Genomic DNA, 19054 nt, shown 5'->3' on the forward strand with positions numbered 1-19054 from the left:
TGAAGTATATCTGACTTACAACACTACTACTACACTTACAGTCAACTACATTGTACACTACATAGTGATTGGGTATTTCTATACATTTGATCGCCACAACACATAATATTTCTGCTATGGTCACTGTGAGAAAAATATATATACTATAACTGAGGCAATCATCTCCATGGAAGATTACACACACTTAAAAAAGTGATGTCAAAGCAGAGCTAACTTAAGTGTGTGTACATGTGCATGTGCGTGTGTGCCAACAGATAAATAGGTCTGTCTCTACCTACTATTTATGAATCTAAACTGGACTTTCTAGTCTCATAAAATTTCAAGATAAAATGCTAATGTTCCTGAAAGTCCCCTCATTCAGTTTGTTCTTTCACTCTTGGCTCATTCACATTATTACTGTTCCTCTACTTTGGATCACTTTGGAAATAGTGATTTAAAGAAATACTTCTTAAAATGAAATCCACTAGTGCAGTGGAAGTTTCCAAACATGAAAATGCTTGAGTTTTCGACTATAGGAAAATAAAATTATGAACAAGTTTCTGGTGTTGCAGTCAAATAAAGCAAAGAAGTCAAGACAGTCACCAAATGTGTCACATTTATTAACATGTGTATGTGTGAGGGGATGAGGGAGAGTAAATTTTCTAACTGCATTAAGCAGCAAGACAGATTTAGAAGCCATAAGAACCAAAAAGAGGAAGAGATTTGTAATACAGCTTTAGAGATTTTTCATTTCATTTCACAAATTGTGTGTGTGTATAAAATATTCTGATTCACAGACCTGCAGAATTCAACAGAGTTAGTGTATTTTCTAAATGCAAGCAATATACCTTACATTCTGCAGTAAAAACTGGAAAATATTATAATTTTAGGCAAATTGGCAGGATGTCAAGTATAATTTGTATACACGTACTAAATCACTATTCAGTAATTATTATTAAATTGGTGAGAAAATTATTCACCTTTTCTTAAAAGTAGTTTTAAAAAACCTTTAATTTTATCACTTTGTATCCCACTAATCTACACAGGGGTCACTAAAATACCTCCATAGCCTGGGCTAAGCGTTCTTCTAGAGCCATGTAAGTGAGGAACTGAGGATCCACATAAGAAATAGCTTCAGCAACTCCTAGTCCATCTGCAAAACCGTCAAACAGGCTGGGAGTAAAAAGACAAAACAAAACATGATTTGAGAATCCTTTATAGTAAAGACATAATTACATTAGCATAATGACAAGCCAATAAACACACTATAGGCAGAAAACCTTAAAATATTTTAATATAAATCTTGTGGGGTGAAGGGCAAGAAGAACCCAACAGAAAAGTTAAACGTCAGGCATAAGGAGTTGAGACACCACTCCCATTTCCTATAGGCTGCCACACTGCTGCACAAAATTTGTAAGAAAGTCCTCTTTTTATATTTCTAGTCCTAGCTATGGGAACCATTTATGACTGGGATAAACTTTTTCTCTCCTAATTTCTTCCCATGTCTTTCCTCTTTTAGTTTCCAATCTAAATTTAGATGAAAACCTGAAAAAAAGATTTACTGTATTCTATCATTGTTCAAATCCTCTTTTCCTTCTCTTGTAATTGTACTGCTTAATTACTTTGTACTTAAAAATATTCTATTTTCTCAAGCTTTTCTCACTAATCTCTCTTCTATTTTTCTAAGAACTAGGCCTTCTCCTTTATTATTCAGCTTGAAAAGTATTTACCTCCTAACTGCTCATTTTTATCATTATTTTTCCTGAAGGATTGCAAGCCCTTGAAAAAAATATTATGTCTTAATCTGGTCCTAATCTCCTTCCTCCATTCCTATATATAAACAGATTCCTCCTTTCCCTCTAGTCTCAGAAACACTTAAGTATTTCAAAATTCAGAAACCCTAAGTGTCTCCTCAGTCGTCTTCTTCTAATCTTGTTCCCTTGGCAATTACACTCAAGTCCATTCCTTCAATCATCCTTTCCGCAGATAATTCCTAAACTTCTACCTAATTCCAAACTCCTTCTCGAGCTCTTGACCTACATTTTTAGTGTTCTGTGGGGCACTTTACCCCAGTGAACTCCTACCACCTCAAATCCTAGATCTCCAAAACTGAGCTTATTTTGTCTACCAAAAAGCAAACTTCTGGTAACTTCTGTATTCTCACTACAAACTGAGTATCACAGTCAGAAACATGCACAGTTACACAGCTAGTTCAAAATGGTTTTGATATCAACCTTTGCGCCATCATTAAAATTACAAATCTATTGCCAAGAAATACAAAAGAATTAGAATTAAAACTAAGATTACTGAATTCAACCTCCCTTGCAATACTAGAACCCCTTCATCTAGCAGTGAGGTGTAGTGCTATAAGTGGTCTTGGACTGGACCAAAAAAAAAAATTCTCTAATGTCACTGGGACAATAGACATTTGAATAGGTCGTAGATTAGATAATAGTACTGTGTCAGTGTTAATTTCCTGATTTTGACAATTTTATTGTGTTATATAAGAAAATGTCCTTGTTTTTAAGGAATTCGTCCTAGGCTATCTATAGGTAAAGAGGAATCATGTTTGCAACTTACTCATAAATAGATCAGAAAAAAAAATACTATAAAGAAAGGAAAGAAAGAATGGTAACACAAATGTGGTAAATGGTAACATTCTGGGAATCTCAGTTAAAGATACATGAGACTGCTTTGTACTATTCTTGCCACTCTTCTGTAAGAATCAAATAATTCAAAATAGTTAAAATTCTATTACTGAACCATGGTTATGTCCACAAAACATTAATTTCTCACAATCTTATTAGGTTAATTATTATAACCCCAATTTCTTATTAGGTTAATAATTATAACCTCAATTTCTAACCGATAGAAAGCTTGTTATCAAATAAATAAATGGCACAGTTGGGATTTTTCTAAATCCAAAATCCATGTTTTCTCCATATCAATTCCTACCACACCAATCTATGCATGAAATATTCTGTGGTTATTCTACAACATTGCTGCAACTTAACTGAAAGAAAGAAAACTTCTGATAGAGGACTTTTTCCATTTTCCTTTAAGATAAAATAAAAAACCAAATATCTTTAATTTTTTCTCTAAGAAGTAGCAAAACTGAAAAAAAAAGTTTGTCAAATTTTGGCATTAGATAAGAACTGCTGCCATTTGCCATGGGTTTTACTTTTAGTTATCAAAATGACATGCTATTTTAATATGAAAACCAAACCATATTTTTGCCTTATCAACCTTTAGCTACTACCACATACATTTAATAGAGTATTACATAAGCAAATAATGAGGTATTGCCTTATTGAGACAAAATTCAAAACAGTAGCCATCAAAATTTTTGTCTTAAAATCAGTGCTTAATTGCTTTCCATATTAAAAAAATAAAACTACTGTGAAGCTCCCCAAATTTTGGGACAATTAGCAATGTCTCTAAAATCTTAACACAACAGCCACATCCAGAAATATCATCAATGAATTAGAATTTAAAACAAAAGTTTTCAAATTTAAGTTAAACTTATATTCAATAAAGACCTCAATTATTCCTTCAAATTTTTATCTGAAAACTTTTTTGAACGTTATTTAGAAGTATATACCAAGATCTCAAAAAAGGGACACATCTCAGTAATGTCGCCTTTTACTTATCTGTCCAAAAAAAAAAAAAAAAAACAAACCCTGAAGTACAGACCAACTTTTACCAGAAGGAAGGGTCAGGGTTACCGCATTATTTCAATGGGGAAATGATCAATTAAATTTTAGTGTGTCTGTATGAAAGACCATCTATATAATGCAGCTGTAAAAACTATATAAAAATTTGAAAATGTGCAAAAGAACAAAATTTCTCATAAAACTGTATAATTGCCTCCGAAGGCGCACAGATGATGCTAACTAGATGATTCTGTCATCTGCTTAGCACTGCTGTGAGGAGTGACTTTGTATAATATTATCAAAGAAGACATCAGAATTTACAGGAGTTCAGTAAGAGGGGAAGGGGCAGACATAAGACAGGGAAGAAAAGAAGGGGGTTTCAAGATCAGCAAGACTGGAGTAGGTGAAGCCACTGATCTTCCATAATGTTTGAGAAGACAGAAAACAGGTTTTGGAGAACGGGAATGTTTAGGATAGAATTACAAACTGTTTTTGTGGCTGTGATGAAACCCCACTTCTACTTCCACAAAATGGTCAATAGAAGTCTTCTCTGAACTTACAATTTTTATTACAAGAGAACAGGGTAATGAGAATAGAAAATGGTAAAGAGGATTTCATGATGATGCTTAATTTCATGTGTGGAACAATTTGGGGAATAGAAAGAAGTAGCTACACACACAGAAAGGGAAAGTGAAGACACAAAGGAGGCCTTAAAATCGTAAGTTCTAGAGTTATCAGGGGATATAAATGAGTTTTTCTTACCTTATTTTTAAAAATTTTCTGTAATGGAATTTTAACTAGGAAAACAAGACAAATTCTTAAAAACATATCTGTGCAGAGATAAAAGCAAGCCATATTTTTTTCCAGAAAAAGTAACAAAAAAGGATCAGCTGGAACAAATATTCTCTCTGTATCTCAATAATTAGCTGCTTCCAAAGGGCTACTGCACACTTGAAAGATATGTCTGTTTATATAAACCAAAACAGTTAAATTCTGACCATTATATCATGAGTTGTAATATTCTAAAATGTACTTAATTTATGCTCTTTTTATTTGCAGCTCACTATTTTTTTGTCAGCATAAAGTAAATTTAATACTTTCAACATCTCTGGGAAGGTATAATTAAATTTTCCATATTATGCATGAAGAGAAGGAAAACTATAGTCATATGATTCCTCTGATTCAATCACAGGTTCTAAAATTCTTCAAGTAGTATTCATTAAGGATTTTTTTTTAAGGATTATACTAAATGCTACATTTAGTATAGAAAGCTAAATTTAAAAGCCAGAAACCTCAAACCCAGTGTATAAATAACTAGGATGTAAGGGGAGCTTCAAGAGAGCTAACAGTCAAAGAAGGAAGAGGTCATGGACTGGAGTAAGTAGGAAGTCCATGCAGGAAGTGGAATCTGATATGAGCTCTGAAGGAGAGGAAGACTGACAGATGGGAAAACTGGAATATTTTATCAGCTATCAGAGATTCAGTTTTCATAATTCAGAATCATGAACAAATTCTACTCAATGATCAATTAAGTATGCTAATAACACTGCGCTACCTCCAGTCCACGTCTAAGTCTTCACTCACGCTGGAGTCATCCTCAAGGTTATTGTTACCATCCAACATGAAAGCTTCTGGCTGTGCAAATTCATTGGCAGGCTCATTTCCTTCATCACTGCTGCTTTCATTGACTTCATTGTACTGTAACCAAGGAATTTCTCCCTCTTCCAAGGATGTCTGTTCCCTAATACAAACATTTTAATAGAAGAAAAAAATACCACTTGAAAACATATCTTTAAAGAGTTTTATTTAATGCAAGGAGATTATTTTTTAAGCTCTAAATTCTTGGTACTTAACATGACTCTAAAAATCTGTTTTAAGTGTAAAATCATTTAAAAGAGAAGCAAATCCATTACACAGTCATAACCTACAGAAATAGTTCCTAATTACATAAAAACCTATTTGTTTGATATACATATTATCTGTGCTCCTATATTTCCTCTTCTTTGCCGGATAAAAATTAAAAACTCATCCTAGACGATCTGAATTTTTAAGCCCTGCTCTTGAGTAGTTTCCTTTCAGTTAACATAAAATCCAAGCTCCTGAGCCTGGCATCTGGCCTACAAATCTCTACGTGATACGTGATTTCTCCTCAGCCCTCTTTCTCCAACTGTTCCTACAGTCCTCACCACTCTTCTCTCATTTACTATACTTCTACTATTCTTTCTACTCTTGGAACACATGGAGAACAGTCCATCTTGGGGCCATTTCCTCTACCTGAAATGTTCTTTCACCAGATTTTTGCACAGCCACTCCTTCCTCACTTTTCAGATCAGAGTAAATGTCACTTCTTTCAGGGAGGCTTGTTTGGACCACTCATTTTATGTAGCTCATCAGTCACTGGCTATCATATTATTTTACTTAGTTTCATTATAGAACTTATTTTTACTTATTTTCTTACTTGTTTACTGTAAGTCATTCTCCCACTTTAAAATAAGCTCATAGAAACAGGGACAAACCAATGGCACAGATAAATAAAATAAGAAAGAGATAAAAGAAGCATTTCTAAACCACAGGAAAAAGGATCACTCAATAAATAATATTGGGACAACTGGGTATCCATCTGGAGGCGGGAAGGTTAAATCTCTATGTCATTCCTCACTCTTGAATAAATTCCAGATCTACTTTTTAAAAATGCATGTGTGCCAACACCACTAAAACAATAAAAGTATCAGAATCATGAGACAAATTTTTGTAAAAATCTCAGCATCATTCTAAGCATGATGCAAAGCCTTAAAGCCTCTGATAAACAGATTGTTAAATTTCACAACATACACATGAAAGAAAATACTCCTGGAAAAGTCAAAACACCAAAAATTTGGACACAAAGACCAAAGTGAGAAACATTAATAATTCTAATACATAAAAAAAGGCATTTCAGCAATGACTGAACAAAAAGTACTTTTTGAAATTATAAATAAGAAAATTATACTGGTAGGGTTTTCTTATTTATCTTAACAGAAAATATCTTTTAGTATACCAAGAGTAGGTTAAATATTAGAGTACATTCTTGGAAAAGTTTAATTTTAGTTTGGGTTTTAAAATAAGAAATAAAGTTATATAGCAATTTATATATTTCAATTTGAAGAACAGCTTTAATTAGAATTCTATTCATTCTAATGTGTAAATTTAACTTTGGGGGGAAAATATTTATGAAAGATACTTAGACAATGCCCATACATGAGAAGTGAAACATTTAAAACACATAGAAACAGTATCTCTTTATATACCTAAACTCATAAATGTTTCTTTAATTTCAGATCCTAAACTTCACTTCAGAATAACAGGTTTACAAGATTTAGTGTAGTAAAAAAACAAAAATCAGCACAACATGTGCTTATTTTGTTAAATTTTTAATGTCTTAAATACAAAGATAGCGGATGTTTTCCTTTCATGCATAATAACCAGGAACAATGAAAAATTAAGCCCCAAATGGTTTTAAAACACAAAATGAAACTAAAAATGCCTAAGCAGCTGATCTGTCTTCACACCTTTATGAGAGCACTCGCCACACTGTACCGTAGCTATTCTGGTGACTCACTTGTCTCCTCCTAGACTGGGAACTTCTCAAGGGCATACAATGTTCTCTCATCACTGTAGCCTTACACCCTGTAACCAGTGCTTGACGTATAAGAAGTACTCTCTCTGTCTGTGTTGCAAATGTAATAATAAATCCTTGAAAAATAATCTTTTAAAAGTCAAATGATTTAGAGATTAAGCCCAGAATAGTCCTAGGAAATGTCTGTTATTTTAAATGTATGCCTATAAGAAATACATTTCTTTTTCCTATTCTATAGCCATCAAAATGACTCTCTTACTCTATTCTTAGATACATAAAACTCAAATATATCAGTAAAAATGTTTAGTATAAGAAATAAATACTAATTTGTGAGTTTTTTTAAATTCAAAGAAGAAAACTAAAATAAGAAATCATTGGGAATCAAAACAATTCATAACATTATTAATACTCTTTTACTATACAAATAATTCTTGGCTACATATTTTGCTTAAACAATTGATTCTGTCTTCATGACTCACAACACAGTTACAGAAACAGAAAATAAGTGCTATGTGGCATATTCTTTCAACACATTACATAAAGTTCAAAAAATTCCTACCATTTAAAATGACATTTATCAGGCTAGAAGAGTGGCACTGTGCTGGGCCAGAGTTGGCTTCATAGTATAGCAAAAGGAATTCTGATCTTAAAAAAAAAGATCTGAATGATAAGGTCAAAAACATCTTTCATTTTGTGCAACTAACAAGAGAAACAAATATCTCCATGGGGATCTCAGTATATAATGTAAGTTTAAATCCTTTAAAAGCTTTGAAAATACTTCAGCATACTGTATTCTCTCTCCCTATACACAAACATATACCACACACATACGATATGTTAACACATTCACAAAAATTTAGACTTTCAATGACCTTTCTTCATTTTAATGATTCAAAAGTCAACAAAATGACATTACAATGTTACACAGTAATGAGACTTAAAAAGATGTATTAGTTAATCATGCCTCCAAATGGTCAATTCTAAAAAAATAATCCAGTAGATGGAAGATGTGGAAGCCCTACCACCACCACTACCAACGCTACAGGCATTTCAACTGGGAGAGGAAATTGCCAATCTGTCCTTTCCTTTGAGCATCTTCAGCACAGTTTGGAGGAAGTGAATGCTGCTGCCATTAACAGGAAGCCAAAAATGGCCCTTCATCTATCCCCACAACCTCCTTCCAGTGAAAATCCTAGAAGACCACCAGCATCATACTCTCCTGATTACAGGCTACACTGTTTCTTCAAAGCTTCAGGTAAACAGACTGTTGCTTCCTTTATGATTTATGCTTCATGATTAACGATCTCTGTTCCTCAATAACAAACTAAATTTAATGACATTCAAATAGCAATATTAAAATTATAAAGATATATTAATAAACTAATATTGAGTATTTTTTAAATTTTTCATTAAAAAGTTTTAAAATATGCTATTATATAATCATGCATCATAGAATTTCCTGAGAAATGAAGAAAATGAAAAGCAGACAAATCAAATAAAACCTCTGACAACACTATTTTTGTGTTACAAATCTGGTTTTCTTTAGCTAATAAATAGCAATTTGCGTATCTACTATTAACAGCACAGAATATTAAATCTTCAGGTGAATATCAACATTTTAAAGGGCTGAGGCATTCATAAAATAATATAGCTCTATTATAAGAAATTCATTTTATAAAACTCTGGAGAGCATAATAACATTCCTAGTTAAATGGTATTTAACTGGTTTTCATTTTATAACTCAAGATACATATACCCAAAATCTCAAAATCCACCTGTGGCCCCTTCCCTTTTGTAAAGAACTGTGTACGGTGACTGTCTCCATCTTCTCACTTCAATTCCCTTCATTTTTTAATTACTTTTTTTTCAAATGCAAAATATACACAATCTATTTAAGTTATAATGTGTATTACATCGAACATTCATAAACCCACTACCCAAGCCAGGTATTTGAATATTACCACTGACCAGCATGTTTTGTATTCTACACCTTTCCTATCTCCTTGGCCTGACCCTTCAGAGAAAAGAACTACCTTGTTGACGCTTTTGTCATTCCATTGCCTTTTTTTCTTTTTTAATACTTTCTCTTTATTGTTTTTTTTTTTTGAGAGGGGAGGTAATTAGATTTGTTCATTTATTTATTTTTGATCCATTTATTTATTTATTTTGGGTTCAATTCCCAGGACCTCCTGCATGCTAAGCATGTGTTCTACCACTTGAGCTATACCCTCCTCTCTCCACTGCTTTTTGAAAGATGTTTTGTATGCTTAAAACAAGACATGTACTACTCCTTGTTTTTAAGCTTAATGAAACAGATACACACATTTCTCCAAGAATGACTCTTCTCATTCAACTTTCTATCTTTAAGATTCATCCGTGTTTTTGCACATAACTGTGGTTCATACTCTTTCTCTGTATAATACTTTATGTATGAATACACCACTAATTTTTCTCCTATTAATTAATAACTGGGTAATATCCAGTTGTATAGATTTCATGAAAAGTACTGCAATGAACAATTCTGAACCCAACTCCTAGACCATATGGGGAAGCTTCTCCAGAGTACACATCTAAAAGTAAAACAGCTGGGTAGTTTACCATGCAAATATTAAAATTATTCCATAATTTCAGTGAATTTGACCTACTTCAGACCTCAACAAGCACTATGTAAGAGCTGATTTATATCCTCCAAAACACCTGACATTGTCAAATTTCTTAATATTTGTTAATCTAATGGATGGGTAAAAAAATGATACTTCCTTGTGATTTTAATGTACACTCCCCTGATTACTAATGGTCTAAGCATTTTTTGATATTTTTATTCACCATTAATATTCTTCAGTGAATTATCTGCTCAATGTTTTAGTCATTTTGCAATTAGATTATCAGTTTTTCTTAATGACTTCCAGGAGTTCTTTACACATTCTGCACATTAAGACTTTATAGTATATATATGTATTTTCATAGTTTGTTTCTTTCCTTTTCAGTGTCTCTTCTTTTGTATCTTCTTGCCTTCTATTATTCTCCCATACTGCCATGCTAAGATCTCCCCCAGAATGGCTACAAAAATGGTGCTATAGAGCACCCTTGTCTTGCTCCTGATTTTAAGGGGGAATTTTTTTTTAATGCTTCTTTTATTGAAAATGATTTCTATCGTATTTTTTTTAAAGACAGTTTTTATGAAGGCAAGGGAATTCTATTCTAATCTTAGTTTCTAACTTTTTATCATGAAGAACTGCTGAACATTATAAAGTGATTTTTTTCCCTTGTATCAATGGAATCTATCATATGAATTTTCTGCTGTATTTTGCCAACATGGTGAATGAGATTTACAGGTATTCTGAGTGAAACTACCTTTGCATAAATGGAATAAACTCAGACTGGTAATTGTGTTTTATCTGTTAAAAAATTACACATACAAATTCAGATTTCCAGTAATTCTTTTTAGGATTCTGATGTGCAATTTAATGAATGAAATAGGATTATAATTTTCTTCACATATTATTTTGGCATTAGGGTTATACTGACCTTATTAGAATGGCTTGAAGAAACAGTTCTTTTTCTAGTCTCTTGAGGAGTGGCATGGTATGATCTGTGAGAGTTTAGTTTAAGAGAATTCAGCTCTAAAACCATTTGGATCAGTTGTTTTCTCCAGGGGAAGATTTTAAACCATTGATTATGTATCTGTAATAGGTACTGTATTATTTAGGCTTCCTAATTCTTCTTGAGTGAGTTTTAGTGAATTCTATTTGTCAAATTCTTCTGAGTTTTTAAATTTACTGGTACTCTTTTTAGTCTATCCAATCTTTACTGTGTTTGCAACTATGTCCACTTTTATATTTCAGTATTATTTATTTGTGTCGTCTTTATTTTCTTGTTCACTATCAAGTGGAATGTCTCTTTTTCTTTTTTTTAATATTTTCAAAGTATCAGCTTCTGATTTCTTTGATTCTATTTTATCTGTTTTCTAATTCCTTGATTTTTGTTCTTAGCTTTCCTAATTCTAATTCTTATCTCCTTCTTTTCTTTGCCTAGTCTAACATTTATATTCTATTTTTTAAAGTTAAATGCACAACTACTCCACTTTCAGCTTTTGTTCTTTTCTAACGTAAGTATTTATAAAGGTAAATTTCCCTTTAAATACCAATTTCATTGCAATCCCACAGACTTTGATTGTGGTATTTTCATTATCATAGAGTTGTGAGCATTTTAAATTCCTAGTATGATTTCTTCTTTGTCCTACTGAGTGTTTAGAAGGATGGATAATTTAAAATGCATAGGGTTTTTATATATAAAGATATGTATTTATGTATTAAAATATATTTTTATTATTTATTTCTAAGTTAATTGCACTGTGGTCAGACAATATAGTTTGCAGGATATTGATTCTTTGAAATGTGTTAATCTGTGCTTTGCAGTCCAGTACATGCTCAGTTTTTGTGTTTTTGCATTCTACAGGATGTAGTGTTCATTAAACCATGCTTAAGTGAGCTGTTCAAACTTGCAATTAATTTTTTATATCCCTGCATCAGTAACTGAGAGATATATTCAAAATTTTTCTAATATGACAGAAAATCTATCAATATTCTCTATTTTGGTCAAATTTTGATTTATATATTTTGAGTTTATTTTATTAGGTGCATTCAAGTTTAAAACTGTTATGTTTTACTGTAAATTGGACCTATTACATAGTGACTGACTCCTCAACCTCTTTTTTTGCTTTTTTACTTTAGTCCCTTTCCAATTCAATCTCCACAAAGCTGTCAGAATGATGTTTTAAAAATGTATGTCAAATCAGTTAATTCTCCTCTTAAAATCTCACTGCTCTGTGAATAAATTCCAGATGCTTTACGTTCTGCACAGTCTGGTTCCTGCCGCTTCACCTATCACGCTTCTTTTCAGTCACCTGCTTCAGCCCCACCACCTTCATACAGGTCAAGTCTCTTTTTCAAAACCTCTGCTCTCATATTCCCCTTTGCCTACAAAGCTCTCTCTCAACCATCTGCTAATCCTCATCTTTTAGATTTCAGCTCAAAAGTCAATTCCCAAGAGAAGCTCTCCCTGACCACTCTAATTAATGTAAGCCCCTGTCAGTTACTTTATCGCACTAGTGTTTTGTTCCCTTCACAGTAATTATCACAGTGTGTAATTTACCATGTTTGTATCTTCTTTATTATCTGCCTCTCCCAACATAATGTAAACTTCATGAGGGAATCTTATTTGTCTTGTTCACTGATATAATCCCAGGATCCAGTACAATACCTGTCATATGCTATATGCTCAGTAAATATCTGTTGCATGTATAGTTACTATCACAAATTACATATGAAAAAATTAATAATACTTTATAAACTAACTAATAGTGATTAAAGATGATCAAATATGAAATCAGGAAGAGGAAAAAACGCCACCTCAACCTATCACTGTCAAAATCAATTATGTTTATAAATTTCTTTCTTTAAAGATTTTCTAATGTTTTGTTCCCAGATTTTATTACAGAATGAATCTCAAACTGGAAATTTATACCTTTTGAGAAGTAAAAATTTTAATGTTAGTCCAAGCTGAAATATTTTTTTCCTGAGAAAACATATCAAAATAGATCCTATGAAAGACTAAAAATTAGAGCCAACCAATTACCATAGAAAAAAAAGAAAATTATCAAGGAAACACTCCCTCACTAAAGAAAACACTAAGCCTACAAGGTTTCACAAGCAAATACTAACAACCTTTAAAGGAATAAATAGCTATCTAAACACCGAAAGATACAAAAAAACAAAAATACTCCTTTAGCAGAGCAAGTATCAAACTTATCAAGATGAATATCCCCACCACAAAAAAACCCCAACAACCAGACAGAACTAGAGACAGGTCTCAATGTAAAAATCCTATGTAAAATATTAACAAATAGAACCCAGCAGCTCATTAAAACAACAATAAACCATGACTATGTGATCGCATTGGGTTTATTACAAGAAGTAAGGGTAGCTGAATACTAGGAAATCTAGTAATAGAATAATTCTTCATGATCATTTCATCTAAAGTGAAAAATCATTATGCTATTTCTATTGGTGCTAAGAAGACTGTAATAAAATTGAACAAACATTCTTGCTAAAAATCTATAAAATACAAACAAGGGGATATTTCCTTTGTGTGATTTAAAAAAAAATTGTGTGTTTGAGTGTCTGTGTATGAAATCAACCTAAAAGCCAGAATGACTCATACTAGGGAAATACTAGTGGAGTAAGGGTTGGTAAACTGTGTCCAGCAGGTTATTTCCAGCCTACCACCTGTTTCTGTAAATAAAATTTTGTTGGAAGATAGCTATACCCATTCATTTATATACAGTCTATGGGTACTCTTATATTACAACAGTAGAATTGAGTAGCTCCAATAGACTGACATACAAAGCCAAAAATATTTACTATCTGGCTCTTCGCAGTACAAATTTGACAACACCTGCACTAGAGCATTCCCATTAAAGCTAAGAAAATACAAAGATATTTATCATCAAACATTAATTTCTGGAGATATCATCCAATGAATAAGCAGCAATATTAAAACTTTAGCTTTTGCAACTGCCTCCATTTTTATGAATACATCAATGATTTCCCTGAGGGCTGTCCCTCCTCCTTTGCCATTATCTGCAGTACACAGCATTGGCAACTCTGATTCACTCATACCTAACGTAACCAAAATAATCTTTTAAATGCCCAAGTTTTCTTCAATAAAGCAAAGTGGAAACATACTTTACCTCAGTAGAAGACACTGTAATTACCAGTATTTTCAATTTGTTCTTTGTAAAATACTAAAAGCATAACAAAAAAAATCAGTAGGATCTACTAGTCTACTGGTCTCATATAGGGCTTGTAAACGCAATTAATAGCACACCCAACATTTGAATGTGATGTATAACATTCTTGTGCAATACAGACACAAATAACAAATCTTACTGGTAACGTACCCTTCCTGAAGAGATAATTCCTGGTTTTCCTCTTCAGGACCACTGCTGTCACTCTGCAACTCAGGTTCATTCTCATCTTTTCCTGGCAGAGTCTCCCAGCTTTCATCACTTGAGGACTGATCTTTTTCTGTACCAGAAAATCGATGAGGCAAAGAAGCAGACCATTCTCCATCACTGCACTCTGAACTGCAAATTTAGAAAATAAATAAAATGTCATTACATGTGCATTTATCATTTGGAGTGTTAACCAGGCATCGCAGCAGAGAGTGAACTACTGATGCTCTACATGCTTCATCAGGTGCCAATTCATTTTTTAATATATTTAAAAAATGAATACAGAAATAAATACTCAGGAGAACGTAATTTTTTCAGATGAATACAGCGTATAGCAAGTTATGAAATTATCAATTTATTATTTTCTTAAACTAATTCCATAGTCCTTAGATACAAGTTCTTTATATTTTAGACATATTTGTAAATAAAGTTTTAAGTAATTTGCTTGGTAATCATATATTAAACGCTATCTGGAATAAATAATAGATTTATTAATCATCTGACCTAACCAAAACAACTTTCTAATTACATATTGACAACTGATAACACAACCTCTATGAGTGAATTTTCATTGTTACCATGTTCTAAAAGCTTAACTTTTTCCCTTCCTTTTTTACAAAAATCACTTTTCAATGGAGAGAGATTGATATTCATAAAAAGCAGCACTGACAAATCTTTACTTTAGTCCTCTGACAGGACCGTGAACACAAAAAAATTTCAACTGAAGAGTATTTAGATAAGGAGCGAAAAACTATGATAAAGGGTTAATAAAAAACAGAAAAATTAGTTTTATACATATTTAACTTTGGTTAATCTAGTTACAATCAAAAACTCACAAAGCATTAGTCATCTTACATTAACAAAAGCTAAAATATTACTTATTAATGCTGAAAATAAGTCTTAAATGCTCTTTCCAACCACATCAACCATTCTGGTCAAGAACTTCATTAAAGATTAACCTTTGTACATGGTCTTTTAATACAAAAATGACAGATTTTAATTTGTTTTTGAAAGGAAGTGATAATTACTAAGAAATTCTCTTTTCTTTATGGTGATGATATATTATTATCATTTTGACTAATTAGTGAGTTTCTCCTTCTATAGGCAGATGAAAACAAGAGAACAAAATGCAATTAACAAAGAGCAGCACTAATCTGAGCTTTGAGAAGTTAGACGTAGAACTTCAACTTCCAATTTTCAGTAAGCAATGGGCAGCAGGGCACAAACATCCTGGAAAAGGAAAAAAATACAGCCCTGGCAGAGCAAATAAAAGGTGTTCCTTAACTGGGTATGAGCCAAAACTGCTTATATTCTGTAAAATTTTCTGTGACCCAAAGAATAATCTAAGGTCAAATAAACCATTTTCTAACTTCTAACGTCAAAATCTAGTTTTGACAAAGAAAATCGTTTTCATGGAGATTAAGCTAAGTTTCCTTGACTATGAAGTGTTTCAAATTCATAGCTAAATTATCAACTCCAATTAGTACGTCTTTAACAAGTAGGATGAGATTTCTATATTAATTTGTGGCAAATTTTAACATACTTACTTATAAGCAAACTTCATTCTTTAAACATTTCACTCAGAGTATGATCCTGTCCAGAGAGATAACATATGAAACTTCTGAACTTTTCTGGATTAATGAAATAACTGATGGAGTATCTTCAAATTTCCATATAAAAAGGATGTCTATGATCAACAGTCTATTGACTATTTAAGAAGCTTATGCATGGACTGGCAAACTACAGTCTTAAAGCCAAATCTGGGCTTACTGCCTTTTTTTTTAAGGTATGTGAGCTAAAAATAGTTTTTACATGTTTATCTTTGAGTATGCCTTTTAGTCAGCAAAAACCTAAAATATTTACTACCTGGCCCTTTATGAAAAAGTCTGCAGATCCCTGGCCTACATCACTACTACTCATTATACAAAACACTCACCTCTAAGTAGGTAACTTTTAAACATATATCCCAAACCTGACAATCATACTAAGCTTTCATAATTACTAACAGCTGGCCAAACATTTTTAGATTTTTCACCCTCCTTTTCTAAAATTATTTTTATAGCAAAATTCACCTGCCATATAAGTCCCTTTCTTCATTTTCTATCTGCTAATGATGATATTACCCTGCCCTCAAGGAGGAAACCACATGTCTGACTCCTTTCAAACTTTCCACATTTAAGTCTTTCTTACTTTCCATTTTTTCGGTACAATGGCTCTTATATTCTAGCTACTTTTTCTCCATTTCCCCTAAAAAAAAAAATAAAAACAAAAAACAAACAAACAAACAAAACCCTTGGTTCAAGTGCTTTTCTCCATGCCTAGACCAGGCAATTAATCATTAATTGGTGTTCCTAAGTTTAATCCCAACTCCCTCAACTCAGCTAAAAAACATTCTGAATATCGCTATCACTTCAATATATATCCAGCAGTACATTTATAATATTATTCCAAAAATCTTCCAGTTCTTCACTAAAGTAGTATTTTATAAACTTAAGCCATTTGCCTACTGCTGTCACAATTTTTGCTACGGATGTACATCAACACTGTGTCTTAAGGTGACAGCAGCTGAGAACACAGGTTCTGGAGATAGCTGGCCTGGATGTGAATCCACCAGTGGCTGTGTAACAGTTACTTAACCGTTCCGGGCCTTTACTGTCTCACATATCAGGTGACTGTAATAACAGTATCTAATAGCTCACTGAGTTCATGTAAGGAGTAAATGAGTTAATATATAGAAAACATTCTAACAGTGCATATATCAATAATTCCCTACTGTATTTCATTCTGCACATTTTTATCTATGACAAATTTCAAACTTAATGTCTACCACAAATTTGTAGCTCTAAAAGTCCAAACTGGCTCAGAGGTCTAGTCAGAGAAAATGATGCAACTATGATTAAGATTTTTAAGTATGAAAAACAAAAAACCTACCACAGGTAATTTCTTTATTGAAGAAAGTACTATATTTAACATCAGGTGAAAATTCCATCTATAACATACAACAGCCTTTGCTTTTTCACCTTGGCTGTAGAGAGCAAGCTTTCAAGTCTGATAGAGTTGGGTTAGGATTTGCTCAGTACTTACTACAACAAGCCTGGGCAATGAACTTTCCTGATCTGTAAAATGAGGATATTAATATTTACTTTTCAGGTCTACAGTGATGTTTAAATGAATAATACAGATAAAATGTTTAACACAATTTTTGGAAATTGGTAAAAATTTAATAAAGGTGGTAGTTACTTCTTTCACTGTATAAGCTATCTGCTTAGATTTTTCAGTTGGGTTTCCTATCAGCACGCCACCATTTTCCTCTTTTCTCTCCCAAAGAAAACCAACTTGACATTCTCAGTCTTACTGAGTATCACCCTTCTGGTCAGCAAGCTTTATACCAGAGGTCAGTAAATTATGCCATGGCCCATGAGCCAAATCTTGCCACCTGTCTGTTTCTAACTGGCCTGGAAGCTAAGGATTTTCTTTTGCATTATGAAATGGTCATATAAGTACCTAAATAATATCCTCCATTTTGCCTTTTGGTCCACAAAGCCTGAAATATTTACTATCTAATCTACCTTTTTAAAAAAAGTTTGCAGACCTCAAAGAAGACGAACAAAGAAGCATCGACAGGGGTCAATGGAGAAACTATGGAGTAGAAAGGGTGAACAGCTCAATGGAAGCCCTGAAGTCAAAGAAAATGGGTACTGAGTAAAAGTCAATTGGTTATGGAAATTGGGAGGTCACTGTTAACTTAAGAGAATATAGATATAATACAAGGAGTTAGATTTTGAGGCATTTAATAAGAGTGGATATTGAAGGAAAGGAAGCATGGATGGGGTGTGGAATACTTATTCTGAAAATTCAGCAGTGAAGGAGAAAATATAAACAGGCAAGTAGTTAGTGGAGGGAGCAAGATCAAGTGAAGGTTTCTCCCAGGATTTAGAAAAATTAGAGAAGCAACCTAGGAGTAAAGATAATAGATACACAAGATATCAGACTATAACCACCGAATGAGAAAATTTACCTCTCTTCATTGAACAAGAAATTTAAAATAGGAACAGATGATAACAGATTTTATGTTGGTATGTTAATATGTATGCTAATGGAGAGGAAAACAAGAGCAGTCACATTATTTCAGTATCTCCAGGAAAGCACAGATAAAGTTATCAACTAACAGTGACAGGAGTGTAAAGAACTAAAAGCAAAAAGAGAAAAGATATAAAAAATAACCTTTCAAGGAGAACAAGCAACAGAACAAATAGGACACAAAATGATCTTGGAATAGTGTGAACCCTTTGTTCTTGATTATAAAAGCATTGAGTTAAACATTTTAAATGTCTCAAAGTAAAAACTAAAAAAGTATCACTGTGACTTTCATATGAACTTTCATCAGTACTGTCTCCCATTAACATTTAAAGCTATATCCAAAAGTAGAACTATAATGCATTCAAATATCACTCTTTACACATTCAGTTGTGAACTGAAAAACCTTTTTCACATAAATTATATGTGGCTTCTAGACAAAATGTTTTACATACAAATCCTAGGTAGAAATAACATACAGAAGTAAAACCAGCCAAAAGCAACCTCTTATTCCCTAAATCACCCAAGGAACTGGTTTGTCTGTCTTCCTTGGCATTTATCACATTTACAAATACTCAACTATACAGTAGCCTAGGGAAAAGTGAAATTTTAGATAATTTTATTATCTGACGAGCTGTGAATCAAAAATATTTTTTGAATTTTACTGAAAATACTCTGGAAGAAAATTATATTAAAACACATCATATACGTCTC

At 32.6% G+C, this 19054-nt stretch overlaps 1 protein-coding gene across 2 annotated transcripts in view; it reads right to left on the minus strand.

The window, feature by feature from the left end:
• PJA2 (praja ring finger ubiquitin ligase 2) overlaps nt 1–19054 on the minus strand; it is a 51649-nt gene that overhangs the window by 11585 nt on the left and 21010 nt on the right. For both annotated transcript variants that reach the window (XM_010971470.3, XM_045507931.2), the window contains exons 5-7: nt 14210–14395; nt 5188–5373; nt 1041–1152 (exon numbers count right to left, since the gene is read on the minus strand). In XM_010971470.3, the coding sequence (XP_010969772.2) occupies nt 1041–1152; nt 5188–5373; nt 14210–14395 (484 nt within the window). The remainder of the gene's footprint in view (nt 1–1040; nt 1153–5187; nt 5374–14209; nt 14396–19054) is intronic.

This window comes from Camelus bactrianus, chromosome 3 (assembly GCF_048773025.1).
Source record: "Camelus bactrianus isolate YW-2024 breed Bactrian camel chromosome 3, ASM4877302v1, whole genome shotgun sequence".
Classification (NCBI taxonomy): domain Eukaryota; kingdom Metazoa; phylum Chordata; class Mammalia; order Artiodactyla; family Camelidae; genus Camelus; species Camelus bactrianus.